At 51.6% G+C, this 26,291-nt stretch overlaps 12 protein-coding genes across 12 annotated transcripts; 8 read left to right on the top strand and 4 right to left on the bottom strand.

The window, feature by feature from the left end:
* Positions 1–557: 557 nt before the first annotated feature.
* On the bottom strand, positions 558–1,925 carry COCMIDRAFT_32274 (uncharacterized protein; the record flags this gene model as incomplete). Its single annotated transcript, XM_007684840.1, has 1 exon — positions 558–1,925. One exon carries the CDS (start codon positions 1,923–1,925, stop codon positions 558–560), a length of 1,368 nt encoding a protein of 455 aa, XP_007683030.1.
* Positions 1,926–3,201: 1,276 nt separating this feature from the next.
* Positions 3,202–3,360, top strand: COCMIDRAFT_81950 (uncharacterized protein; the record flags this gene model as incomplete). Its single annotated transcript, XM_007684889.1, has 1 exon — positions 3,202–3,360. One exon carries the CDS (start codon positions 3,202–3,204, stop codon positions 3,358–3,360), a length of 159 nt encoding a protein of 52 aa, XP_007683079.1.
* An 11-nt stretch (positions 3,361–3,371) lies between these two features.
* COCMIDRAFT_81931 (uncharacterized protein) lies at positions 3,372–5,142 on the top strand (the record flags this gene model as incomplete). The annotated part of the gene is made up of 3 exons (XM_007684888.1): positions 3,372–4,529; positions 4,588–4,807; positions 4,871–5,142. The coding sequence occupies 3 exons, from the start codon at positions 3,372–3,374 to the stop codon at positions 5,140–5,142; spliced, it is 1,650 nt and encodes a 549-aa protein (XP_007683078.1).
* Positions 5,143–6,995: 1,853 nt separating this feature from the next.
* Positions 6,996–9,117, top strand: COCMIDRAFT_22059 (uncharacterized protein; the record flags this gene model as incomplete). The annotated part of the gene is made up of 2 exons (XM_007684804.1): positions 6,996–7,597; positions 7,665–9,117. The coding sequence occupies 2 exons, from the start codon at positions 6,996–6,998 to the stop codon at positions 9,115–9,117; spliced, it is 2,055 nt and encodes a 684-aa protein (XP_007682994.1).
* Positions 9,118–9,743: 626 nt separating this feature from the next.
* Positions 9,744–10,656, bottom strand: COCMIDRAFT_32271 (uncharacterized protein; the record flags this gene model as incomplete). The annotated part of the gene is made up of 3 exons (XM_007684839.1): positions 9,744–9,801; positions 9,855–10,252; positions 10,309–10,656. The coding sequence occupies 3 exons, from the start codon at positions 10,654–10,656 to the stop codon at positions 9,744–9,746; spliced, it is 804 nt and encodes a 267-aa protein (XP_007683029.1).
* A 682-nt stretch (positions 10,657–11,338) lies between these two features.
* Positions 11,339–12,868, bottom strand: COCMIDRAFT_32270 (uncharacterized protein; the record flags this gene model as incomplete). The annotated part of the gene is made up of 2 exons (XM_007684838.1): positions 11,339–11,352; positions 11,386–12,868. 2 exons carry the CDS (start codon positions 12,866–12,868, stop codon positions 11,339–11,341), a joined length of 1,497 nt encoding a protein of 498 aa, XP_007683028.1.
* Positions 12,869–13,788: 920 nt separating this feature from the next.
* COCMIDRAFT_61157 (uncharacterized protein) lies at positions 13,789–14,064 on the bottom strand (the record flags this gene model as incomplete). The annotated part of the gene is made up of 1 exon (XM_007684887.1): positions 13,789–14,064. A coding segment is annotated over one exon (276 nt), but the record flags the coding sequence as incomplete, so codon positions are not given.
* A 340-nt stretch (positions 14,065–14,404) lies between these two features.
* On the top strand, positions 14,405–14,930 carry COCMIDRAFT_32268 (uncharacterized protein; the record flags this gene model as incomplete). Its single annotated transcript, XM_007684837.1, has 3 exons — positions 14,405–14,440; positions 14,495–14,618; positions 14,680–14,930. The coding sequence occupies 3 exons, from the start codon at positions 14,405–14,407 to the stop codon at positions 14,928–14,930; spliced, it is 411 nt and encodes a 136-aa protein (XP_007683027.1).
* Positions 14,931–15,543: 613 nt separating this feature from the next.
* Positions 15,544–16,242, top strand: COCMIDRAFT_22055 (uncharacterized protein; the record flags this gene model as incomplete). Its single annotated transcript, XM_007684803.1, has 1 exon — positions 15,544–16,242. One exon carries the CDS (start codon positions 15,544–15,546, stop codon positions 16,240–16,242), a length of 699 nt encoding a protein of 232 aa, XP_007682993.1.
* Positions 16,243–17,105: 863 nt separating this feature from the next.
* COCMIDRAFT_895 (carbohydrate-binding module family 1 protein) lies at positions 17,106–18,186 on the top strand (the record flags this gene model as incomplete). Its single annotated transcript, XM_007684773.1, has 2 exons — positions 17,106–17,611; positions 17,661–18,186. 2 exons carry the CDS (start codon positions 17,106–17,108, stop codon positions 18,184–18,186), a joined length of 1,032 nt encoding a protein of 343 aa, XP_007682963.1.
* Positions 18,187–19,285: 1,099 nt separating this feature from the next.
* Positions 19,286–22,344, top strand: COCMIDRAFT_32265 (uncharacterized protein; the record flags this gene model as incomplete). Its single annotated transcript, XM_007684836.1, has 5 exons — positions 19,286–19,333; positions 19,423–19,798; positions 19,963–21,236; positions 21,284–22,225; positions 22,279–22,344. The coding sequence occupies 5 exons, from the start codon at positions 19,286–19,288 to the stop codon at positions 22,342–22,344; spliced, it is 2,706 nt and encodes a 901-aa protein (XP_007683026.1).
* Positions 22,345–23,115: 771 nt separating this feature from the next.
* On the top strand, positions 23,116–25,002 carry COCMIDRAFT_81884 (uncharacterized protein; the record flags this gene model as incomplete). The annotated part of the gene is made up of 4 exons (XM_007684886.1): positions 23,116–23,158; positions 23,219–24,487; positions 24,539–24,696; positions 24,748–25,002. The coding sequence occupies 4 exons, from the start codon at positions 23,116–23,118 to the stop codon at positions 25,000–25,002; spliced, it is 1,725 nt and encodes a 574-aa protein (XP_007683076.1).
* Between the last annotated feature and the right edge of the window lie 1,289 nt (positions 25,003–26,291).

Here is a 26,291-nt window from a genome sequence, read left to right as displayed (position 1 = left end):
CGTTTTCACGCTTGTTTGGCGTAAGGCTTAAGGGTATGGTGCAGACCTGTATCTCAATTAGTTGCTGTTGTGCAGGAGAATTTACTGCCTATCGAGTTCGTTTGGGTACACTTCATTTGCTCTGCACTAGTCTGTGGTGAGTCTAGCCCACAGGCTCACCATATACATACTTCGGTTGCTTTATTTGACATGCAGCAGTAATCCAATACAAAGATTACCTGAGCTATTATCACTAGGAGCTATTCTCCTCCATTGGCGCCATACGATAGCAAGCATGACGTGAACCGACTGTCTGGTTTTTCTCTATAAAATTCATATTTTAATCGACCGAGAGCATGGCATTCACGTAAACCAATAGTACCCCTACGTTGAAACTATTCATGTTCGTTGAGCTACCTAAGATCATACACGTTCTAGTGTGAGGTTACCTGCTTCGATTGAAGACAAGGCTATATAAGAATGGAAATGTATGTAAAGATTGTCCAATGCCACAGTGGCTACATAATCCTTTCTTCACTTTGACATGAGAGGCACAGTGGTGGGGTGTATGTGCAACTCTACAACTCCATGTTGTCAACAAAAGGCTCGAGACGCTCCTTGAGATCCTCGACATCAAGCTCCTCGCCTTCCCAGAAGACTTCCTCGCCACCAGCGTTCTTGGGTGGAATGAGAACATCAGAAACGACCTGGATGACACCGTCACTAGCGATACCGTCATGGATGGTGACGCGCGAGAAACGGTTGATTCGGATCTCGGCAAAGGGTCCATAGCACGTCACATCGACGGCGAGGTACTTGTCATCCAGGACAGTTGGGAGGTCATAGTGGTAGTAATCTGGGCGGTCTTTAGTAGACTCGTCATCATCATCGTCGTCGTCGCCGGATCCATCGATAAAGGCATCCGTGTAAAGGGTCTGGTCAACGACCAAGTGGTACTCTAGGAGAGCCTTGAGATACTTCTCGCCGTACTTTGAGAAAAGGAAGGCATTGGCTCGAGTACCAAGCTTCTTCCAAGCGTAGTTGCTTGGGGCGAAAAAGGTGCCACCGTTGTGCTCGTACTGGGTCGTGTTGAGCCAGTCATAGATACCAGTCTTGGTGAGAGCAAGCTCCAGCGTGCTGAAGGAGCCAGGGAGCAGATCGATGATGGTGGCAACATTGGGAGGGGGCACAAGGATGTGGTCGACGCCGTGAACAACGCCGTTGGTTCCAAAGATGTTTACAGCTACAAGGCGGCTGTAGTAGTTGATTGTGGGGCCCTTGAATGTGACTCGGGGAGTCAGGCGCTGAGCGTGACCGAGGTTCTTGCTGGTTGTGTACAGAGTAGGGATGGTGAAGCTGTGGAGAACACGACCAGCAGGGTACAAGCTGTCAATGACATGGTACAAGAGGATTTCCTTCAAGAACTCCTTTGATGGCTCTGGGTGGTGCTTGGGGATCTTCTCAAAAGCCTCATCCGTGGGGGCAAAAATGGTATAGTTTGCTGCAGTGCCATTCAACAATTCGACGACATCATCAAACTCGTTGATCAGCTTAGCCAGCTTTGTAGTGTACTTGCTCTCGTTGATGAGCTCGTAAACGGTTCGGTTTGGCTTCTCGTGGTGCGGTGGGTGGTGAGGAGGACCATGGTGTGGCGGATGGTCGGGTTTGCCATGGTGAGGAGGGCCATGGGGGTGATCCAGGTCGATGACTTTGTCGTCGAACTCCTCGCCCTCTAGCCAAGCCTCGACATCGTAGCCAATATGGTGGAATTTGCTAGATGCATCCTGTGCTCCATCCTTGACCTTGCCGAGTGCATCATCAAGGACAGTCTGGGCATTGTCAACAAGCCGCCGTCCCGACTTTTCAATCTTGGAGAAGACATCGGGTTCGGTAATGACAAAAGCGGTTGCCAGGGGCAGAAGTGGTACAACTCGTGAGAAGCGCATATTGGCCTGGTAATTGGAGGGTAATTCAGATGGCAGACAGGAGGGGCAGACAGGAGGGGCAGACAGATGAAGGGTTACAAGTAGTGCCCCAAAGGAGCTAAAGAGCACGACAAGTCGATTACACCACCACTGCGTAGCAATGGCGCTGAGATGTTCAGCCGACTGGTTGGTGCGCGGCAACCCCACAAGTTAGAGGAAATCAAGCAGTCTAGAGTTGAAGGTTATGGCAAAGGACGTGCTGAAAGGAAGAGCAGCAAATGATGGGGAATGCTTGAGTTGAAGATAAGATGTCAACAAAAAAACAAAGTTCCCGGCTGACACGCGGTGAAGAAAGTCAAATGTACGCAGTCGTCGCAGGCTGCAACAAAGGACGCGTCAGTCGATGCTTCCCCGCGGTTCTCGGCGGATGAGACAATACGACCACGCGCTGACGTGACGTCACCATCATCAATCTCCAACATCTCCCACGCCCACCACTCAATATATGCAGGCCCAGTTGAAGCTGTAACGACTTCCAAACATACACATCTATCATTCTCCAAGCTTCAGAAACATTTTCGTTGTGAGCCGTACTGCATTGGACCCAAGAGTGAAGGAATGGGAGATGGGAAAGATCACGTGAAAGCGCGCTGCTGTTTGCCTGTCACCCCACTTAGATACGTACTCGATGCAGCTGCATGCGCATACGCAGCTTACCATCCGATTGGTTCCCCGCACAAAAGCTTGCCCATCACCTCCACACCAAAGCTGTTGAATCAAAACCACGTACGCATACTACGTACACTACATATACGTACGTACTCACACGCTCGTGTCAGCCACAGACAATGAGGACGGCCAATTCCTCAACCTATGGCTCACACTCCTGTCAAATGCCATACACCCGCCAATCATACACTGCTCTAGACGCACGCAAGCAACAATCACTGCCAAGCTTTGGGGATGCTTTCTCCATACACAAACACACATGTGCATCTAGTGGTGACGTTGTTTTTACTCCCGTTGCTCACACACACGTTCGTCACTGTGCATCAATTTTTTTACGAGGCGAGGTCACTCAAATCTACAGCTCTAGGCTTGCCCATATGCCCACAATAACGCTGACCACAGCTTTGGTCGACGTTACTAACAAAATCTACCCACAGTGGGCCTTGGACCTAAGGGTGTGATTTGGCTGTGAGGTCATTTGTCACCCTCCGTGGAATGCCAAAACAAGCTTTTGTCAAGCTTTCAGACTCCAAAGGGCTGTCCTTTCCCTATTGTTATTGGCGTGACCATGCGAGCAAGAGCGAATACAACGTGTCGTCATGTCTACACATTGCAATTGCATGTACTACTACTAGCTGTGGTTTTTTATATAATTACCATGGCTGTCTTGCACGGATGCAGACATTGCAACCAACCTGAAGCACCCCGGCTCTACTCCCAACTTTAAAATCTCTCATAATGGCCGGACTAGCAAGACATGTTGATACGGAAGAGCTCTTGACGACGCTCAAAGACCATCCTATGCACAAGGCTGGCGGACGTCATGCCGAAAACAGAGCAACTTCGCACATCACCCCTTACTCTAGTCGATATGCTGCTGGTACCGAACTGTCCAAGTTCAAAATTCCACAAGACGGTGCCCCGGCAGACGTTGTTCACCAGTTGCTCAAAGATGAGCTTGACCTAGATGGACGACCTAGCCTCAACCTTGCTTCATTCGTCGGCACCTACATGGAGAGGGAGGGCGAGCAACTCATGATTGAAAACATATCAAAGAATCTGTCGGATGCCGATGAGTACCCGGCTATGATGGACATGCATGCCCGTTGCGTGTCCATCATTGCCCACATGTGGGGTGTGCAAAAGGGCGAAAAGGCTATCGGGTCTGCCACCACTGGCTCCAGTGAGGCCATTCACCTTGGTGGACTCGCTATGAAGCGCCGCTGGCAGGAAAAGAGAATGGCAGAGGGCAAGGACACTTCCAAACCAAACATCATCATGGGTGCCAATGCTCAGGTAGCATTGGAGAAATTTGCTAGGTACTTTGAAGTCGAGGCCCGTATTCTTCCCGTAAGCGAGGATTCATCCTACCGCCTAGACCCCAAGCTAGTCAAGGAGAATATCGACGAGAACACTATCGGAGTTTTTGTCATCCTCGGCTCCACCTATACCGGACATTATGAGCCTGTTGAAGAGATCTCGGAAATCTTGGACGAATTCGAGAAGAAGACTGGAGTCGACATTCCGATTCACGTTGACGCGGCATCGGGTGGCTTCATCGCTCCCTTTACACATGCAAAGGCGGGCAGGAAATGGAATTTCGAGTTGCCGCGAGTGAAGTCCATCAACACCAGTGGACATAAATTTGGACTTGTGTATGCCGGTGTTGGATGGATCATATGGCGAGATGAGAGCTACCTACCAAAGCATTTGATCTTTGAACTCCACTATCTGGGCGGAACTGAGGAGTCGTACACGTTAAACTTCTCGCGACCGGGCGCCCAGATTATTGCGCAATACTATAACCTGATTCATTTAGGTTTCTCGGGATACCGCAGCATTATGGAGAACACCCTGGCCAATGCCCGTCTACTGAGTAGGGCGCTGGAACACACGGTAAGAACACCCCCCTTGTAAAAAAAAACTTGAGACAACCGCTGATGTCATACCGCAGGGCTGGTATCGCTGTGTCAGTGACATCCACCGCAAAAAGGGCGACTTCAAGTACGAAAAGGGCAAGGAGCAATTCGAAGAAGGCGCTACGAGCGAGGCTTACAATCCTGGTCTACCCGTCGTAGCCTTTACCCTCACCGATGACTTCCACAAAGAATTCCCGCACGTCAAACAAGAAGCCGTTAGCAATCTGCTCCGTGCTAAGCAATACATCATTCCCAGTAAGAACACCCACGCCTTTAACTGTATATTCCAGAGAAGTATGATTAACCATGAACTGACAGACTACCCGCTTCCCCCCAAGGAGGAGAAGACTGAGATTCTGAGAGTAGTAGTCCGAGAGTCTCTCTCGGTCGACATGATCGACAGGCTTGTGACTGACATCTGCGGCGTGACGGAAATGCTTATGAAGACGGATGCCGTTGACCTTGCGGCGTTCCAACCAGGCGCCAATCCCAGCGTCGAGAAACAGCACGCGAGCAAGGGCTTGAGGAAGGAGCACAAGCACAAGGCTCAGCGACCGACAAAAGACGGCGTCTACCGAACGGTGTGTTAGTGGCGAACAGGAGCAGGGTTTCCAAGATGTTGTGCATCCCGCTCATTAGTGGGAAATGGTGTCATGATCTACGATACGGCTGCAAGCCCATTGGGTTGACGACATATGCTGGTATTACATATGAAGGTCACTGAGGGTTCTTCTTCTTCTTTTGGGGGAGGGGGGATAGGCAGCGTAGATCAAAATAATGCTACCCGAATTCAGATACGTTAAGCGCTTTGCCGCCGTTCATTTTACTAAATATTTAAAGCTTCCTGAACTTTGTTCCTCTAGTGCAATAGTTTACGCTCATATTGGTGCCCAAAGCGGTGCGGGGAAACCAAGTCACATTTGTAAAGTTGAACTTTTTTTCAGCTTGGCCCCATGCCGAGTCTGCAAGTGATACGGTTGCATGCGGACTGACGTTGATGAAGGTTCCATCTGAAAGGGGTTTTTTTTTCTGGTATACGTGCAGATACACCTTATCTCAAGAGGCGACTGGGGGCGGTTATCAAGGTGTGTCCGTTGTGAAAAACAAAGTAGTGCAAACTTTGTGAAATGATGTCTTCGATTTTAGATTCCGATACTCACCCGTAGGAGCAGGACTTGGTCACTAGGAAGCAGACATCCTGGGCCTCTCTGGTAGGTCGTGTGACTGGTAGTGTCGCCGAGACCCACGTGCTCTTCCAGAAGTCTTCCAACGTGTGCTAGCCGTAATACACTATAGTCCCTTAGACGGCTCGCATGCATACAAACTGTTATCTCGGTAGCTGGCTCAACGAATGTTACGGTACGTTGCTGATTTTCGGAAAAGCCGCGAGTGTAACGGCTCACAGCAGCCGTTTCGAACGGCGGTACAGATACTGCGAGTGTGAGTGTGGTGATTGTGGCCCCCCTTGTTACCTTGCTTACAAGTGGACAGCGTTGTGCATCACGTCAAGCAAGCAAGCCAGCCAGCAAGCCAGCCAGCCAGCAAGCAAGCCAAAACGGAACGACGGCGTTATACAGGCATTAATTGTGGCGGGGAGAAGGAAATGAAGCGCGATGCGTGGCAAGCTTGGAAGAGAGGCAGATGTCATGTCCAGCATCGCATCTGGCTAGTCCACGTGCAGGCGGTGGTACCTTACACACGATTGCCGCTCTGAATCGACGTATATCGAGATCAGATCAAAGGAGAGAGATGCAGGACGATTGGCGGCCCCTGCTGCGGTGCATCGGGGCACCGAGTCATCTATCAGCTTTTCATGCCGCCTTACTTGAGCGGGCATGGTGTAGCCACAACAATGTCTCGCGATCCCTCTGCTGCTTCATTGTAGCACGCCCATCGCTGCCATCCACGGCTGCCCACGAACGCTCGGCCCGTCCCAAGTCACTCGATATGCGTCCCTGCAGAGGCCTGCCCAAGCATGGCGGAGTGTGGCGGCGCGCTAACTCGGCCCTCACGTCATAACCCCGGCCAGCGATGCTGCAGCAAGCATCACCAATCTCGAACCGGATCTCCTCAGTTTCGACCATCTGCACCCCTTGCAGTGGGGTCTGTCCTAACATGGTTGACAGATGACATTTAGGGCTCCCTCTAGTGCTCCCGTCACCTCGTGCCCCAGAAATTTCGATGTGAAGCTCCATTGTCACCATCATAGGATCATGACGTCCCACTGGCTCTGAAGCTACACAATTCTATCCGTCTTTTTTTTTCTGCCTACTGGCTCTGGAATGTCTTTGCTACACTCCCGCTATCCCTGGACTCCCCATGCATCGTAACCTTGATGTTACGACGTAGCTGTTCCTGGCCGCCGTGCAACACCTGCGATTTATTCCTCTGTTCCTTCTGCTCGACACGCACATTCAGTGCCTACAGCGAAGAGGCCCCGATTATGACACCCAGAGTCCCTCGCATTCTCTTGTACATACTGCGCCGCGATGTACGCCTATCAGACAACCCCATATTCTACGCTGCATCCCTTCAGACCAGCCGACCAAGTTCAAAATCTTCGTCAAGCTCCGATCGGCGGCATCGCGATGATTCGCTAACTTCGGAACACGGCCGCACAAATTTCACCCACCTTTTGCCCGTTTTTGTCTTCCCCCCCAACCAGATCGAAGTCTCGGGCTTTCTCTCGTCGCCGTCCGATAAATGTCCATACCCTGAAGCACGCAGTAGGGAGGCGGGAGTGTGGCGGACGGGCCCTCACCGTGCAAAATTCATCGCCGATGGGGTATGGAACCTGAAAGATAAGCTTGCGGGGTTAAATTGTGGCTCAGGCCTGGAAATGCGTGTCGGAAAAATTCCCGACGTGGTCTCCGACATATTGGATTGGTACGACAAAGACGAAAATGAGGGTGTAATCAGCGGAGTTTGGATTACAGACGATGATGCAACTGAAGAAAAGGATGACGCAGCAAGTGTGAAAAGGATTGCAGAACAGCGTGGTGTAGACTTCAAGGTCTGGGTCGACGAGAAGTACTATGTGGACGAGTAAGCACCCCAAATTTTTCGAATGACGTCAAGTCGGGGTAATCCTTTTTTTTTAACCTGAAAATAGCCGGGATCTACCATATTACGAAGATATCTCCAAACTGCCCAATGTCTACACCACATATCGAAAGGGCCTAGAACCGCTACGCGACCGACCCCGAAACACCGTACCCACCCCCACACAACTTCCCCCGCTACCTTCCAGGATACCGCCGCAAAAATCGCCGTTTACCATACCCTCAACTTTGGAAGGATTAAAAGACGCTTTACTCACCCCATTGCTAAAAGACCCAACATACACCCTGAAAGTGCCACCAGTATGGCCGACCGACGCTCAATCAGCTCATCCTTTTTCTGGTGGGGAAACAAATGGTCTGGCCCGGGTAGAGCATTTAGTCAAGACAGGAGCAATGAGTTCCTACAAAGCCACGCGCAATGGCATGCTTGGTCTCGACTTTAGTACTAAAATCTCCGCCTACCTAGCACAAGGCCATATCACAGCTCGTCAAGTCCACTGGGCCATGTTTGATTTTGAGGAGGGGCGAGGACCAGGAGAAAAAGTACCAGGCTACGGCAAAGGTGAAAACGAAGGCACCGCAGCCGTTCGATTTGAATTATTATGGCGAGACTATATGCGTCTCTGCATGCGAAAGTTTGGGTACAAAATGTTCAGCCTCTACGGTATCCAGACCGTTGACCAAAAAGAATGCGACAACAAATGGAGAAACCTGAAATGGTCAAATGGCCCAGGCGACGATCCAGCAAAAACAGCCGAAGTTTTTGAGCGCTTCCGCTCCGGACGAACAGGCGTCGGCCTCATCGACGCCTCGAACCGCGAGCTCTTCGTCACAGGCTACACATCAAATCGCGCCCGCCAAAACGTCGCTTCCTTCCTCTCATCTCACCTGAACATTGACTGGCGCGTAGGCGCAGAATGGTACGAATGCTTCCTTGTCGACTACGACCCCGCCAGCAACTGGGGCAACTGGCAATACGTCGCAGGCGTGGGCAATGATCCCCGCCAGGGCCGCATTTTCAACCCCGTCAAGCAAGCCCTTGACTACGACAAGCACGGTGAGTACATCAAAGCCTGGGTCCCTGAACTGCGCGGCCTCAAGCTCACGCGCTCGCTGGGACCCGGTAAAGAGGAAATCGACCAACAGCGCTTAATGGGCCTGTACCAGGCGTGGAAATTGAGTGACTGGGAAAAGAACAATCTAGGTCTCAAGGGCGTCGATTGGGTCGAACACCCGCTTACGCGCATACAATTCCAGGTTGGCCGTGGCCGTGGCGGACAGGATGGACGGCCGAAACGTGGAGGGGCTGGCGGCGGAGGCGGAGGCGGAGGCGGTGGTGGTGGTAACGGCGGAAATGGTGGTGGTGGTGGCGCACCGTGGCGCGGAAGAGGAGGTCGTGGTCAAGGCAATGACCGGAACTCCAAGCGGAAGCCTGACGAAGAGAAGTGGGTAAGGAAGAAGGACGATGGGCCTACGATTGTGAGCAGTGTGCAGCGGACTTGAGAGCGAGAGCTTGGAGTCTGAAAGCGGAGGATGATGGATTTGTGTTGTTTTTTCTTTCTCTTTTGGGCTATATCTGATGCATGTGTGAGCATATTGTAAATAAGCTTGTTGATTCCCCTTGTTCATAACTGCGATGGCACATCGTGTTGCGCTTCTTATTACCTCGAGCATCGCGTCACGAAATGCATGGCAATTTACCTTTTTTTCATCCAAGATTTCTTGAAGGCAACGTGATGGTCGAAGAAATACTGTGAGTGTTGCTCTTCTGCTCTTCAAGATCCGCCAATTGTCATGTGTGAGAATGTAGTCGCAGACCAGCAAATGTCTCGGAACACACTTTGTGATATGATAATGGATCGCATATGAAAATTTCGTTTTGATTACTGCATATTCTTTCTTCAACACCACTGCAGTTTCTCCTATATACCTCTTTTTTATAACACCAGCATTCTCAACATGTCTTTTAAGAGACACGTGTCATTCGTTCCAGGAGGAGATCCAATTACAAGATAGGTATATGGATATCGTATCGACCCCCAAAGGGTATTGTGTGGGATCGCAAACAAGGCTCAGGCTCACCCTCTGCCGAGGGAGAAAGCCAACGGGGACATGGGGGGATTATCCGTTTACCGTGGCCCTGGTGCTCGTTGGGCGGGGGTGGGTCCTCCGGCCATGCGATTGCCCCTACAAGAGTGTTAGCGTTATGCGCGCTGCAACTGTACTAGGCAATGACTTACATGAAAGACCTGCTGACAAACGAGATGATGATCATAGGCAACCATGAGGGCATCTTGGAGAAACCGTAGGTAAAGTAGCCGTAGGGAACAGCGAGGTTGTACTGCTGCATGGTACCGTTGAAGGGGTGGAAGTGGCCCCAGTAAGGCTCAATCTCAGCAATCTCGTTGTCGACAATGAGCTTCTTGATCGTCTCCGCGGTGGTGGTAGTGCGGTTCAATGCTTGGTAGCGAGCAACAGGGACAGGCGCCGACTGGTCGGGGAGCGGCTTAGGGATCTGGAACAAGTATAGCGACGGCGCGTGAATGGACCACGAGTTGCACAGAATGCCCTCGGTTTCGCAGTCCAGGTACGCGAGCTTGGGCGCGTTGGGCATGGCGGCGATGAAGGGGGTAGAGGCCTGGAAGGTCATGTTAGTGTCGCTTTCATAGAAGCACCATGTTGTAGTATACGCACATTCCAGGCCTTGGTGGCATTTCCGCAAAGGCCGAAGCATGTGTTGTTGCCGCCTGTGGTGAAGACAAGCCAGTCCTGGGTGGTGGGCGGGCTGGCGGTCGGGTCGACTGTCAAGACGTCTTTCCAGTTCTCCAGAGTCAACGGGTGCTGGATCACCTCGACCACCTTGGCTGCTGCCTCGCTGGCTGCCTCGACTGGCGCCGATGGCATTGAGGCCGAAATAGTAGAGGACACGGCAGCAGACGCCTTGTTGAAGAAGCCCTTGACCTTGTCGAGGATAGGGATCTGCTGCTCCTCGGCGACAGCAAGCGCCGGAAGTGCGAGGAGAATGCCTGATGAGACGCGCATTGTGCCTTGTGTGTGCGGGGAGAACAGGTAGAGGGAAAGAGAGATAGAGCGAATGTGTGGTGGTTAGACTGGGTAAGCCGTTGGGGGGCGCGGGCGCGGGCTGGCTTGCGGTTGGTCTGATGGCACAGGGTCCGGCAACGGTCAATGATCAATGTGGGGGAGATGCGATTGCGCGTCACAGAACGATGTTGACACCAAAAGCTAAAGAGCGGCAGAAAAAAAGGGTCAAAAATCTAGTGATGCGAACACCTGTACTGAAAGTTTACAACCAGAGGAATAGGGATGAAGGGCGGATACAAGACCCGGCGTCACTTCGCGCGGTCCAGAGCTTAGCCGCGAAATCATGGAGCATGGACCCGCCTGCGCATAGTCCACCTGTTTATGCCCCCTTTCACCCTCACCACCGACATACCCGCCCCACCCCAATCCTGCTGCATCTCGTTCCCGCCCGTCAATTTGTTGTTCCTACTCCGCTAAAGCTCCAGTCAGACCGCGCAACATGTGCTGCCAGTGTAGAAAATAGTTCCTCTCCACTTTCTCGTTTGGAAAGTTGCACTGCATCCTCTGCCACCACAGTGAGCCCACACTTCTCACCTATTCATGCAGGGATGTACCTTCTTCCTGTTGCTTGTGGACTACACCTGTAATTACCGATATACTAGAGCCTGCTGTCGGTTTGTTGTTAGTCAGAATATTCTCTCATTGCCATCAAGCCATGGGCGACAGTACCTCGTCCCGTAGTATTCCGTCTCTGGAGTGCATCTAAGAGGTCTTGACGGAACGCTCTGTTCGGTTCTGGCTGAGTGTCACGTCCATCATTTGACCTTTCAGCTTGAGTACGTTCTCGCTCTTCGACCTCCTGGCTGTGCTCAGTTTGCTCATACAAAACTCCTGCACTGGAGCTTGCCGACTTGTCTTTTTTGTTGGGATAAACTACTCTGAGTTGCTCGATTCTGCCTTGGATGTGGTCAAGTAGAGCTACTCTTCCGTTGCCGGCCGCTTTCAATACGGGTAGCGGAGGCGGAGGTGGAGGTGGAGGCGCATGTGACATGATAGGAGACGAGGCTCTAGAGGCGGTCTCTGACTCTATTGACGATTGATTGCCCGCAAGAGAGGAAGCTATACCATGGCGTTGGGGATCATCAAGAGTAATTGGCTGAGGGTGCATTGGTCTGTGTTCATTGTGTTTGTCTTCGTAATCGTGATCTCCCGGAATCGAGGCTTCTTGACTGCGTTGATAATCTCGCGATATTGCTCCAGATTGAGACTTTTGAAGTCTTGAGGGTTTTGGCAATGGCCTTGTTCTATAACCAGAAGGAACGGTTCGTTCGGGGCTTCCAACAGGTGATGCAGATCGGACACGTATTACAGGAACTGGCGCGCCTTGACTGCTCTTCTGATCAACCACTCTCCATCTTTGCTCACCCTCTTGACTCATCCGCCCACGATCCTTTTGATTTCGGTGATGGCGTCCCCGTGCCTCAGCCTCAGTAGCTTTGGGCTTCCGCTCATAGACTTCAATTCGCCGCTCATCCCGTTTGTCAATCCCGGGCTGCTTCCGAACTTTATCGTCCATCGAGGTTTCTTCTTCATTCCAATCACGATTCATCTTTTCTTCCCTAGTCTTTGCCTCTAGCTTCTTCTTCCTTGCTTCATCCAACGCTTTCTCGATCAAACCTTTGGGTCTATATCCAGCATCGTGCTCGGCCTTGATATGCCTGTATGTATTCATGAAGTGATTGCCAAGTCCGAAGGTCATGCCTGGTTTGGCTTTGTACTTGGGTAGGCTGCCGAATGGTGTACCATCGGGACCTCTCTGCTGACGCGTTAGAGAGTCAGATGCACCGACCCTTCCTTCCCGAGCGCCTAGATGTCTTTGTTCGCCTCGAGACTGATGGTGAGATCTCGAGGCCTCCGTTTCGTCACGACGTTGGGAATGAGATGTTTGAGCACTCTCCTTGTTCAGTTCCTGCCATGGGGTTTGATATCTACTTGAGCGATTAGCTGGACGATCCCTTATTCTGCCTTTGCAATGCTCCTCGTTGGAACCATACTGATCCCTACTGTGTGAGCTATCACGATGCTGTTCGTGATCTCTGCCGCGCGGCCGATCGCGATATTGACGCTGATGCCTCTCTCTTGACCCATCAGTCCGTTCACACGGCGCATGGCTGTGACGTCGGTAACGTCCATCTCTCAGGCCGTCACTCATACTGTCTCTCTTTCTGCGTCACCTGTGCTCCTTCTGTTTGTCTTTTCGCCTTTCCTTCTCCTCTTCCTTCTTGTAACTGCGATATAGCTTCACACCCTCAATCACAGCTTCAATGACGAGTTGAGACGTACTTTTGTCGCAACGTTTAGAAATGATGTCTTCGACTGCGCTTTGCACCGTCTTGCGAAATTGGTCATCGTCGGGCATTGGAGGTTCTTGGTGTAGTGCAAAAAAGACATATTGGGGGTTTTGGATGTCAATATTATGGTCGGTTTGGGAGACGTGAAGGGTAGTTTGTGAATGAAGTTACAGTGAAAGCGTTGGTAGCCAACAGGATTTCGCTGTACGTGCTACACACTGGTGATATAAAGACGTGCTAGGCTACAAACGCAATTCCGAGGTCACAACCGGTCCATTCAAACCAATGTCGCGACGACAACTCGATCGGCTGACCGTATTTATCCCGATTGAATTGCCTCATAGCTGAATGTGTGGTGTTGCCATTGAACAGTGGTCCTAAGTGAACGATTGTTGAATGGGAAACGTTTGATGAATCAGGAATGAATAGCTTGAGTGAAGCAATAAGGCGCAGGCAATGGGGTACGACTACGAAAGCATCTTGAACCGTCATTTCGTTGCTGCATCCCATTTTCCAGAGTATGATTACATGTGTCATAAAGCCATGTAGACGCGACACGGCGAGGAGCAAAATGTCTTCGTAAAGCACCATATTTCCCAATCCAATCATGCTTTCAGACCCGTCTCAAAGATTTTGTGTATTTCCCAAGCGTAACACATAAAACGCCATATGTTGCACGGTACGGCCATGCAAGTTTCCTTCCCTGAACCTCCCATTATTACCATCCTCTATCGTGATATCCGTTCTGTTTCCCTGCATTCAAATCCTACTCCTTCTTCTTCACCTCGCCCTTTGCCACTTTGACGCCTTTGCCACGGAAGTCGTTCGCGTCTGGCGCATCACTTTTTCCCAGGCCTAGTTCCTCGGCCTCTCTATCCAGTTGTTGTTTCTGCTTCTTGGCGGCTGCGTTGAGCAGATATGGCCGAATAAGGAGGTATCCTCCTACGATGGCGATGATACGAACCCAACGCTGGGCAGTCATTTCCTCAAACGACTTGATTGAGTTGTTTACAAGCCTGTCCTTCCATTCGCCCACATTGTCGAGTATGTAGTCCATGGCTGATATTTGGTGATGTGTTTAGGGAGCGACGTGTGCGCTGGAGGATGTTTTGTGGAGGATTTGCTGTTGGTCGCTGTACTGGAGGCTGATGCAGGTGCAGACAAGTAGATGCGTCGCAGAGATGGTTGAAAGGCGCAAGTATCTCAAGTAGAGAGAAATTTTGATCAATGGACAAGTTGCGCGCGATAAATCACTCAAAACGTGGACCAGATGGCAACCAACCATGGGCGGTGAAATGGTTTCTGCCACCCAGGCCCCACCAGAACCATGGACGCGTCGCGTCTGCCCGTCGCATTGTCAGAGTCTCGCAACGGCTCCACACCCACATTTGCAGCAGATGGCGTCTAACGATGCCGAAGCAGAGCGCGAGGAGGTCAGAGAAATCTCGATGTATCTATACCTAATTCATGTGTTAACAAGATTGTAGCGGCTCAAGTCCGCTCTCTGGTACGCAATCGGCCAATTCGTTGACGACAAGTCTTTGGAAAGCGATCTGAATGCCACTCCGCAATTCATTGGTGCTTTGACTGAACTTGTCTATACTCAGATCGGTATGCCCTGATCCTTGGTCCTTCCAAATCATATACCAAAGAGTTGCTAATGTACTCCTAGCAAACACAGCCCGGGATCTCGAAGTGTTCTCGAAGCATGCCGGACGCAAGACAATCAATCCAGACGATGTCCTCCTCCTCGGTAGACGCAATGAGCAGCTGCAAGCCATGCTGGAGAAGGAGCTAGAGGAAATCAGAGCTGCCGAGGGGAGACGGGCAGATGGACAGCCAGTTGCTCGCGCACAACCAGCTGCTGCAGGAAAGAAGCGAGGAAGGCCTGCTGGCACGGGAAAGGGCAAATCAAAAGCTTGATCAGGCCTGCAGATCATGACTGCATCTTGTGTACGTTTCCTAGGCGTTGGGGAGTTATGCTATGATACCCGCAAATGTAATTTCGATAACTTGTAACGTGCACCGGTTTTCATCTGCAGCTCTGCTGAGTTGTGAAAAGCAAGTGATCAACTGATTTGTTGATTCAGTTCTCATGCGAGCACAATATTGTGATCTAAAAGCGAATGGGACGGGACCCTACACTCTGCAGCCGTGGTCGACGCTGGTGGACCAATCGTTTATGGCCGAAGTTAGACTTTCTAAACTGTCAGCTCCCACATCTCTTTACCACTACTCCGCCACAAAGACCGAGTCTCGTGCAGACATGGACAAAACCCGAAACACCATTAAGCAGTCGCAACCAAACAACTATGTCTTTGCCACGTCACGATGTAATGTTCAGCCGTATGCTTTATGTGCTTTGATCCTGATCATGCATACAAATTTGGACGATTTCCGACCTACAATGTCATTTCCTCAGTTATCAACTCGGGAAGCTGGTTCTCTCTTCGGGCATCTTGTTCACTTCCTTTTTTCTGCCAGCTTTTAGTTCCCTTTTTTGCCTTACCTACATCCATAAGCAAGCACTGCTGTTATGGCCTTCATCGACTTCGAGAATATGCCATCGCCTGCCCCATCATACAGCTCGACCTTTGACTCGCAAGATATTTCGGATATGCCTCGGCACACGAGCTTCACTGCAGTGCCTCACAATGGCATACCGTATCATCAATCTGCCAAATATGAACCACCAGCTTCAGCATTTCAACTATGGGAGAAGCGGCAGCCAGAAGATGAAGAACGCGCTCAAGTCAAACCCGACTACTCGGATCCCAATCATCCGCAATTTGCAAACTCAACTCCACCGGGATTTCCAGCGGCACTTCCTCCACGACACAGCCGCATACCCGCAAAACGTGTCTTGATCCCCTGGATACTGTTTGTAATCTTCTTCCTCACTACCATGTGGTACACATCCATGCTATTTGGCGCACGGTTCCTGTCAATTGTCAGACCAGTCCCACCGAGCTTTGCCGCACAGGAGATCACCGTTTATATTCATGGAGAGCTAGTGCAGGGGACTGTGTCAGTATCCACAAGACTCTTTGCCGCCCCGACTAGCACCACAACATCTATTGTGCAGACGCCAAGTCCAACGAACACTTTACCCATTAGTGGGAACGATGGATTACCTGATGTAGGTAATGAGCTTGGCAGGATATCATCAGATGTGGGGAGAACTGCTGCCTCGGCGCCTACAGGCTTCGTCACAATCACGAGAGGGATACCTTGAGCAAGACATTTTTGTTCGAAACTGCCCCACTGTAGGCGCCAGCACGACGCGTCATGGACTGCGGCCTCATCAAAGGATCCAGAAAGTAAAATATGCTATTCCACTGAAGAGGGTAATGGGCGACGTCACCGTTGGAGTCATGCACTTCTATCTTTTAATCTTGTTATCTTCATCACCCATTACCATGCCTTTCTTTCATTTCCGATACCCTTGGCGGGAATTCGCTGGCTATTTCTTCCGTTGAATCCCAGCTTCTAGAATAAATTGGACGTGGAACGGCTGTCGAGCCGTATTGTGCATGTTGATGGCGAGTCGCTACAGGAGCTTTCGTTTTGAAACAGGCACGAAACAAGTCGGCTAGCCCGTTCTGGCAGACTTGGAAACACTCGCTTCTCCACTATCATGAACATTCAATCTCGGATAGTACATGTTGCATAATGGCGTACTACAACTTTACCACATGGAGTAAATTGATTGCTTATTCCAGACAAGCCGCTGGCGTGCCGCGACTTGGTTCCTGTCAAGGCAATGTCGTTCCCGCACCCAGTGGCCGGGATAGTGCGAACTGTTGCCGCGAAGGATTCATGGCGGCTCGCCGTAGTCTTCGGAGATATACTATCCTGTGCAGGCGCCTAATTGAAGCAAAGGATCAGCGTTTGGACATACATAAAAGCGCTGGAAAGTCGTCTCTCATTGATTTTTCCCATCATTCCAACAGGCCAGTCCTTTCTTTGAACACATTCACTAAGTTCCCTTCTACCACGTTCATTCTTTACCTTACATTCCATCTTTGTGATCAGGCATCACCATCACACATTTGAAATCCAAACACTGTACATAACACTTATCCAACACACATCACCATGTTCACCAAGGCCGTCTTCACGAGCGCTCTTCTCTCCGCCGTCTCGGCTCACCAGAACCTCCACCAGCTTTGGGTCAACGATGTCACGCCCGGATACCAGGTCGGCATCCGGATGCCACCCTCCAACAGCCCCGTAGTCGATTTGACGAGCAACGACATGGCCTGCAACGTTGGCGGCTCCAAGGTTCCATCTGGTGTCAAGACAATCGAGGCCAACGAGGGTGACAAGATCAAGGTCCAGTGGGATAACTCTGGGCACCCGGGACCGATCACTCACATGCTTTATGGTCCCGTCGATGATGCTTCGCAAGCCACTGGTGTTGGTGCCGGATGGTTCAAGATTGACGAGATGGACTTTGTTGATGGAAAGTGGGCTTCTGAGATCATGCAAGCAGCCAACATGACGCACGAATTCCCTCTTCCCACTGGCCTTGCCAGCGGCGAGTATCTGCTCCGTTCAGAGATGCTGGCACTCCACTCTTCTCAGACAAAGGGTGGCGCGCAGTAAGTTGATCTTCTCTCTACTTACTATGTCTCAGCTAACATGTCAAAGATTCTACATTGGCTGCATGCAACTGAAGATCAAGGGCACCGGCAGCAAGGGCTCATGCACACCTACCATCTCGCTTCCCGGCGCCTACAAGGCTGACGATGCTGATATCTACATCCCCAACTACTACAACGGATACGTTGCTACCGGCTACAAGGCTCCCGGTGGTGCTGTTGCTACTTGCGGTGGTGCTGGTGGCGCTGCTCCCGTTGCTCCTCCCGCCTCCAACTCAACTGAGCCTGCTCCCTCTTCGATTGCCGACGAGGCTGCTGCCCCTACTCTGGCGCCCACCGTCCCTTCTGGCAATGATACTCTTCCATCGGCCCCGGCTGTCCCCAGCACGTTTGCCACCCTCCCCAGCCCATCTGCTGGTGTTACAGCTCCCGCTGATGCCGTCCCCACTGGCTCTGTGGGAACTGCTAAGCTCTACTACCAGTGCGGCGGTATCAACTACAATGGTCCCACTGAATGCGAGGGCACCGCCAAGTGTGTCAAGCAGAATGACTTCTACTCGCAGTGCATCAACTAGAGGAATTGAGCTGGCACAATGCGCAGTGGGGGGGATGCGAGGTGGTGGTGGAGGAGGAAGAGGAGGAGAAAAAGAATCGTTGGTGTTCTTGTACATATGACCTTTGGGTAGATATTGATCTACAAATTTACTTTTGGCATTATTGAGTTCACGTGCGTTCCGAGTGACAAATTGATGCAGCGCCATTGTGCAGTAAAAATAGCCAGGTTGACTGGGTAGAGTTTGAAGCAGGAGGACGGGAAATGAGGAGGCGGTTGTGGCATAAGGTTGAGAGGAAGAAGAAGCAAAGTCCCGGTAGCCTCTGATGGTGATGTGGTCCCCTGAAGCACAAAAGGAAAGCGCACCGCGTGGGTACTTACTCAACAGGAAGGAGCGAGGCGTTGTATACTTGGTGCAAGCTAATTGTCAATGTGCGTGTGTGCATGCGTGTAGTGTATGCTCGTACTCGTAAAAGCAAAGCCACGTCTACACAGTAAAGCACCAACGGCTGTCAAATGCTCATGTAGTACGATAGCGTTATGTCGGTAGCGCGCGTCGTGTACCCGTGGCGTGCGTCAACGCCTGGTCAGCCTCGATTCGCAGACAGAGCGGGAGGCCAGCCCATGGCTTTGTTTCAGGTTAACCGCAGTTGTACCACCCTGGCTGCCGTCTGAACAGCTGGCTTGAGGGGCGCATTGCATATGCAGACGAAAGCCGCACCTGTCAGCAAAATTTCCTACAACCACACAGACTCGAGACGAACAGTCTTGATGCGACGCCGAGTCGCCGAAAAACAACTTTCAGTGATTGCTCCTTTTCGTGGCTTTCGCAAAGCCCTGGCCTTCTAGGCCGCCGTCGCCGCCGCCGGGGTTGCTCCACTATTGTCCGTTCACTACCCACGTACCCCCCATCTTCACAATAACCATTCACACTACCCCCGAACCCCTCGACTTCTTCGTTGAACACCCCCCCAAAAATAACTAACCCTTAATCCCTATTCTATACCCCTCCCCCAAATAAAAACTAAACAGTTATCCTGCACAGCCTGCAGTTGCACTTCAAGTTGCTGTTCGGCACCACCCAATAACCCACACCGCCGGCCCTCACAAACATACTAAACATGGCCGACAACAGGCCGACAAGCTCACACAGTTCCGACAAGGACGCGGTATGCACTTCGTATTCTCCCTATCATGCCTTTGTTCAATATAGCCAAGGTTTCAGTGTGCAAGTTTGCTAACCGTCATGCGGCTACAGGACAGTTTCGAGGACGCATCGGAAACTTCACCTCGCCCAGACTCGCCCTCTGAAAAATCACAGTCACGCTCGCGCTCATTACTTCAAAAGGAGGCTCCCTCATCGACCGTACAAGAAATCAAGACGGACTCGACTGCACGTGCAGTACCAGCTGCCCCGAAAGGCACCAAAGACGACAGCAAGGACGACAGCGATGAAAGTGAAGAGGATGATGAAAGTGATGGCAGTGACGAAAGCGACGGAACAGACGAGTCCGGCACAGGCAGCGAAGCTGAAGAACCGGAAAAGCCCATCAACGATGCACCTGCCAAAAAGCCCCCCCTACCCAACAGAGTGTCGGTAACATCGGACATGGACGATGTGTCTTTGGATGGTGGTGCGTATTTCCTCTCCGTTTGAGACAAACAACACCATGTAAAGATTGGAATGCCTGCATTTCAATGTCAGGAGTATCCATATCTTCCGACAGCACCTGCCAACTTGTGGCTTCCTCACGTGTGCCAGTACATGCTTCCCGATTCTGAGACTGACTCACTGCAGACGGTGCAAAAGCTCCAGGCTCCGTGTCAAAAGCACCACTGCGAGACTCCCAAGACTCTACGGCTTCGATCCAAGGCCTCTCCGGAAGGATGTCTCCTGTCAAATTTCCTCCACCCCCCGCTCCGCCAGCCGCGCCAGCCGCTTCAACCGCTCCAACCGCTTCAACCGCGCCAGAAAAACCACCAACTACATCCAGAAAACTTACCGGTCCTTTCGCGTGGCTGTCAAGAAATAGCACCAGCAAGAAATCTGAGTCTCCGCCATCATCCACAACAATGACGGAACGCAGAAATACAGGGGCTTCAATTGCGACCATCGGTAGCAATCCTGACCTCTCATCAAGCAGGGCTGAAGGTGAGGGCGAGACTGGTTCGAACAACCGAACGAGTCAGGGAAATCTTCGAGACCGTTTCAAGTTTTTGCGCATGAGGGAGGAAGCCGGCATAACAATGGGTGACGAAACCAGCCTGAACGGCAACCCAACTGCTGTGGCGACCAGGCCGACTAGTGTCGGTCTCATCAGTCCACCCATCGTTCCCGAAGACGAGCCAGGAAGCCCACCATCACTTACAAGACAACCCACCATCAATCCAAAGCTGGCCCCTGGAACTGCATCTGGATTTGCTGCTGGCCCAGCTGGAGATGCAGCTGAGCCAGTAGATTGGGATCTCTGGCAGTCTGTGGTCAATGAAGGACCAGCTGCCATCGCCCGCACCAGCGCAGAGGAACTTAATCATGCCATTGCGAATGGAATTCCCCAAGTCATCCGAGGTGTTATTTGGCAGGTGATGGCGCAAAGCAAGAACGAAGAGCTCGAGGTCACATATCGGGAACTCGTAGCCCGTGGCACTGATAAGGAGCACATGAGTCTTAGCACACCCAACCTTACCAGTGGACAAACAAACGGGAATGGAAAGGAGTCAGTTGCTTCTTCCTCTTCATCAGTTCACTCAGACTACTCAAGCCCCCCTACTACGACTGGGAGCACAAACGTAGCACCGGCCTCGCCACCACTCACCGCAGACAACTCCGAAGACCCCATCAAGGTACAGGCAAGAGTGGCTGCTGAAAAGAAGCAAAGCACTGCCGCCATTTCGAAACTGGAAAAGGTTATCAAGCGTGATTTGGGTGCGCGGACAAGCTACTCAAAGTATGTCATGGCGGCTGGTTTACAGGATGGCCTTTTCGGTATTTGCAAGGCTTACGCTTTGTACGACGATGCCGTTGGTTACGCTCAGGGCATGAACTTTATCGCCATGCCTCTGCTATTCAATGTAAGCCTGAATGCATGCTTCCCTTGTTACACTACTGACTTTACAAGATGCCTGAAGAAGAGGCTTTCAGCCTTTTCGTAACGTTGATGAACAAATATGGGCTCCGAGACCTATTTGTACATGACATGCCTGGACTCCACTTGCATCTCTACCAGTTTGAACGCCTCCTGGAAGATTTCGAACCTGCTCTCTACTGCCATTTGCGCCGTAGGGATGTAAAGCCCCAGCTCTATGCCACGCAATGGTTCCTTACGCTGTTTGCATACCGTTTCCCGCTGCAGCTAGTCCTACGTATTTACGATCTGATACTCAGCGAAGGTCTCGAGTTGGCCATCCTGAAGTTTGGCATTGTCCTGATGCAGAAGAACGCTGAAACACTGCTAGGCATGAAAGATATGGCAACACTCACGACGTTCCTGAAAGAGCGACTGTTTGATGTGTATATTGACAAAGCTCCTTCTGCAAACTCGATTCTTGAGAATGGCTTCTTTGGTTCCACAGCAGGTATCGACAAGGAGATTTACCGCGCTGACACGCTTGTGAAAGATGCTGTCGCTGTCAAGATTGCACCTGAGACACTCAAACAGTATACCGCTGAGTGGAAGGAGCAACGCCGGATAGAAAAGGACCGCGAGACCGAGCTCGTAGGGCTCAAAGAAAAGGTTGCTTCTCTGGAACAAAAGGTGCGGTCGTTGGAACACCGAGCCGAACAATCGGACATGGAGCACGTTCAGGTTGCCTCCGAGCTCATCAAAACCAAGGTCGAGAACGAAAACTTGGAAGAGGAGAACGAGACACTGAAGACAAAGGTGCAAGAGCTCCAGAAGATTGTCGACACACAGCCTGCAGAAGTCGAAGCACGATTGAAACATGAGATGGAGACTGTGATGCAAAAGAACATTGTTGTTCACAACGAGAACCGTAATCTGGAAGATGCGATGGCTGAGATGGAGAAAGAATTGGTCGATGTCAAGATGCAATGGGCTACGGTAAGGCTACTGCAGCTAGGTTGGGTCGGAGACACAGCTAACGAAGCGTCTAGATTAACGAAGAACACGAGGCACTCAAACAAAAGTGGAACAACATCTCACAAATGATGAAGAAGTGAGCCCTGAATTTTGGGCTCTACGTATGCATCCAAGGCCAGCTGTTGGGCACCAGATCTATTCCACTGCGTCGATCGCCCCTTGATTCGTTTCTAATGTCTATATAAACACGTTTGCCCTGTCTGTCACATAGCGTTGGCAGGGTCTCGTATGATGTTCATCTTGCGTGGGCGATGTTGGATTCACAACAGACGGGTGGTCCGCATCGCCCGCACCCCTGTTACATAAAGGAAGGCAGTGCCTGCAGTTCGAGTATGGAGAGAGTTGGATAGCTTGCATGAGTACAGGAGCAGGGGTTTGGGAGTTGCTGCAAAGTGAACTGGTGGCATAATACGTCTGTCTCTGCAGACGCACGGCGTTCTTTGCGGTATTACTGAAGTGTTTGCTCGTAGCGTCCTATGGCCTGGCGCATGTGTTGACCAGGAACCATCAATGGAACAAAAACATACTATCAAACAAACATGCAAGATATAATATGCAGCGACTGTGAATGATTAAGAGAGGGCACGTGGTTGGCTCTCCCACTGCGCCTTCACTTGCTGTCGCCAGAGGGCCAGAAACTTGGTTCGGCTAATTTGGCACTAGCGCGTACTAAGGCCGCGCCCGACTCCTCTTCTCCCTCGCCGCAAAGATTCCTGCTACCTGGACAGACAGCCACGGCGCGACCAACTCAGCTGCCGTATTTCTTGCCTTCGCCATTCCACATCTTGCTTTCCCTGTCCCTGCATCTTCTCTGACTTTACTACTAATCTTCTGGTAACGCGCAGCCTGCCATGGCCGCTCCTCCAGATCTCAACGCCATCCTGGCGGCTCTTGGTACGTTGGCTCGCAAACTGGAGTTGCCGCAGCCCGCGCATATACTGACTTTTCACCCAGCCGCCGGCCGACCGGCGACCACACCATCCCAGACACCCCAACAGGCTCCACCTGCACAGCATCCCCCTCCGCAAGCCCTACCACCAGGCTTTCCTGGCGCAATGCCTACTGCCACCCCGCCAGCCATACCGGGCTACAGCTTCCCACAACCCACACACTCTGGCAGTCTTGACCTTAGTGCTATCAAGCCCGTGAGCTCTGGGTCTGTAAGCATCCAGGATGCACTGGCAAAGGCGCGCGGTTTTGCAGCCCAGAAAGGCCTTGCCCATGAAGCAGCGCGCCCAGGTATTGCTGAACCTTGGTCTGGTTATGGTGTCCCAGCGCAAACTTACACGCCTCCAGCTTACCAAGAAGACCCGCGCCTCAGTGGGCGCCAGCCCTACAGACGTTCTCGGTCGCGTTCGCGCTCTCCAGCGCGCCGAGAACCCGTGCGTGAAAGCTACAATCCATACCGCGATGAGCGTCGTGATGAGCGCCGAGGCGGCTATGGTCGTGAACGTGATCGCTCGCCCCCTAGACGTGACACCTTCTCTCCCGCCCAGCAATACGGGCAGGCTCGTTCGCCCCCTGCCAATGATAACTCTGAGGTGATTCTCATTGACTCTTCGTTGGTTGGTCTTGTCATTGGACGTCAAGGTGAGAGTCTCCGCCGCATTGAACAAGAATCCCAGACACGTATTCAATTCATCAACGGCCCCGAATCTGGACCTCAGCGCGAGTGCCGTATAACTGGCAGCCCTGGTGCTCGTATCAGTGCCAAGCGCGAGATCAACCGTATCATCGAAGAGAATGGTGGAAACCCTGCTCGTGAGACTGGCCGCAATGCTAGGCCCACCGCAAAGACGGTCGGCCAGCAACAACCGGCTCTTAGAGAAGGCGAACAGTCGTCGCAGATTATGGTGCCCGATCGAACCGTTGGTCTCATCATCGGCCGCGGTGGTGAGACTATTCGTGACCTGCAAGAACGCAGTGGCTGCCACGTCAACATCGTTGGTGAAAACAAGAGCGTGAACGGTCTGCGTCCTGTGAACCTCATTGGAAGTCCTGCTGCTGCTGCCCATGCCAAGGAACTCATCATGGAAATTGTCGATAGTGACACTAAGCAAATGGAAGGCACCGGCAACCAACAGCCGCCGTCACAGCAACCTTTCAACAACCGACGTGATAACTTTGATCCCTACGGTGCTGGTGCTGGTGGTGTCGGCGCTGGCAAGATCAATGATAGCATTCATGTTCCATCTGACGCTGTCGGCATGATTATTGGCAAAGGTAACATGTGCTGATATCTGATATGCAATCATCATACTAACAGGAACCTAGGCGGTGAAACCATCAAATCCATGCAGTCCGAGACTGGCTGCAAGATCAACGTTTCGCAAGCATCTGGCGCTGATATCGAGCGCGAGATTGGCCTTGTTGGAACACGTCAAGCCATCGATGATGCCAAGCGAGCAATCTGGGAGAAGGTTGATCAAGTGGTATGTGTGCTCCGAGTTTGGTCATGTTTATACAATACTAACTGAACTCAGCGGGAAAAGAACAATTCGCGCCGACGTGATAATGGCAACCAGGATAATGGCTACTCACATCAACAGACACCGTCGTATGGACAGGCTGCTGCGCCTGCACAAGCTCCGCAAGCCGCTGCCCCCGCTGCAGGTGGCGCTGCTGCTGACCCGTATGCCGTTTATGGCGGCTATCAGAACTACCTGGCAATGTGGTATGCGTCCATTGCTCAGCAACAACAAGGCGGCCAAGGTGCCCAAGGACCCCCAGGCGCATAGTCGCCACCTAGTCGCTGTGACCGATGCACATCTTGCTGAACTTCGCCGAGCCCTGCATGTTTGCATGACCAATGCTTGGATCTTTGCTGCCTGGCATGATTACTATACCCGATTTTCTGGACCTATTTTTTTCGACTTCTTGATCTGCGCATACCCGATGTTTTCATGACTTGCGGATGACACATTTGCACTTCATGCTCCTCCAACCACTGGCTGTCCTCGAGCATACTATCTACGATGGTGTGGCTTTTGACTATGCTTACAAAGGGACACCGTTACCGTCGCTGCTTTGCGTGAGCCGAACATCGATTGATCTATGCCTGCCGTATGGATGACTGTTGCGAGCTCCCCAGTCCTTGGGTTGCACCAATAGCTGTGCGTTCATGTTATCATTTCCACATGATGATCGACGGTGCGTCGTTGCGGTTTTCCAAGAGTATCTTGCAAAGCCCACCGTTTACCTATACGTCTGCTGTCTAATTGCGTCTACCATGAGCTCGCCCCTCGCCCCTCGCCCATCCATTATTACAAGGACATCCCGCGATATTCCCCTGGATTTCCTATCAACAAAAGCGTTTGCTGCCTTAATGCACGTACCTCATCGTACGTAGACTTGCATTCGATCGCCCTCTGCAGATCACTGGGTGTGACTTTGGAGTTGGTTTCGAGCCGTCAACCGACACGTGCGAACACGTGGTGCATATACCTGAGCTGCATAGGCCTTCTTGTTTCTCTGTCCTGTACAGTACTAGTATTATACTATCAAAAATGGAGCCCTTGCGGTGTGCAATTAGCTCTTCCACGAAAATCGTTCTTCGTATCCTCCTATGCTTTCCAATGTGATATCTACAGTGACACACTAATCCTCGCCGGCAATCCGGTCCAAATTATTATGGGCGGACTTCGCCTCTTGTAACGGCACAACAAGCCAAATACTGAATCTAGTCATTGCTCACGTGCAATGTCGCTGAGCCGCGGGGTGGGGCAAGGATGGAGGGGCAGAAGCGCGAACGACGGCCATCGGCGAGCTCCTGCGTGGACCCTCTGCAGCTGGAACGCGTCCTGAGATAAGACACAATTGTGTCGGCGCTGATTCGTGCGTCTGCTAGGTGATTTATGGACTACATTACCCAACTGACTGCTTTTAGCTTTTGATATAGCCCGCCGAGGTAACTGTTTCTTGCAGGGCCATATTGTCCAACTTGCTCTCCGCTCGTTCCCCACATCGCCAGGACAGAAGACCCTAGGCATTCTTGTAACTAGCTGGGCCAGTCTGCGATTGACCTTGT

Source organism: Bipolaris oryzae (genome assembly GCF_000523455.1).
Source record: "Bipolaris oryzae ATCC 44560 unplaced genomic scaffold scaffold_5, whole genome shotgun sequence".
Classification (NCBI taxonomy): domain Eukaryota; kingdom Fungi; phylum Ascomycota; class Dothideomycetes; order Pleosporales; family Pleosporaceae; genus Bipolaris; species Bipolaris oryzae.
This window is presented reverse-complemented; position numbering and strand designations above follow the sequence as displayed.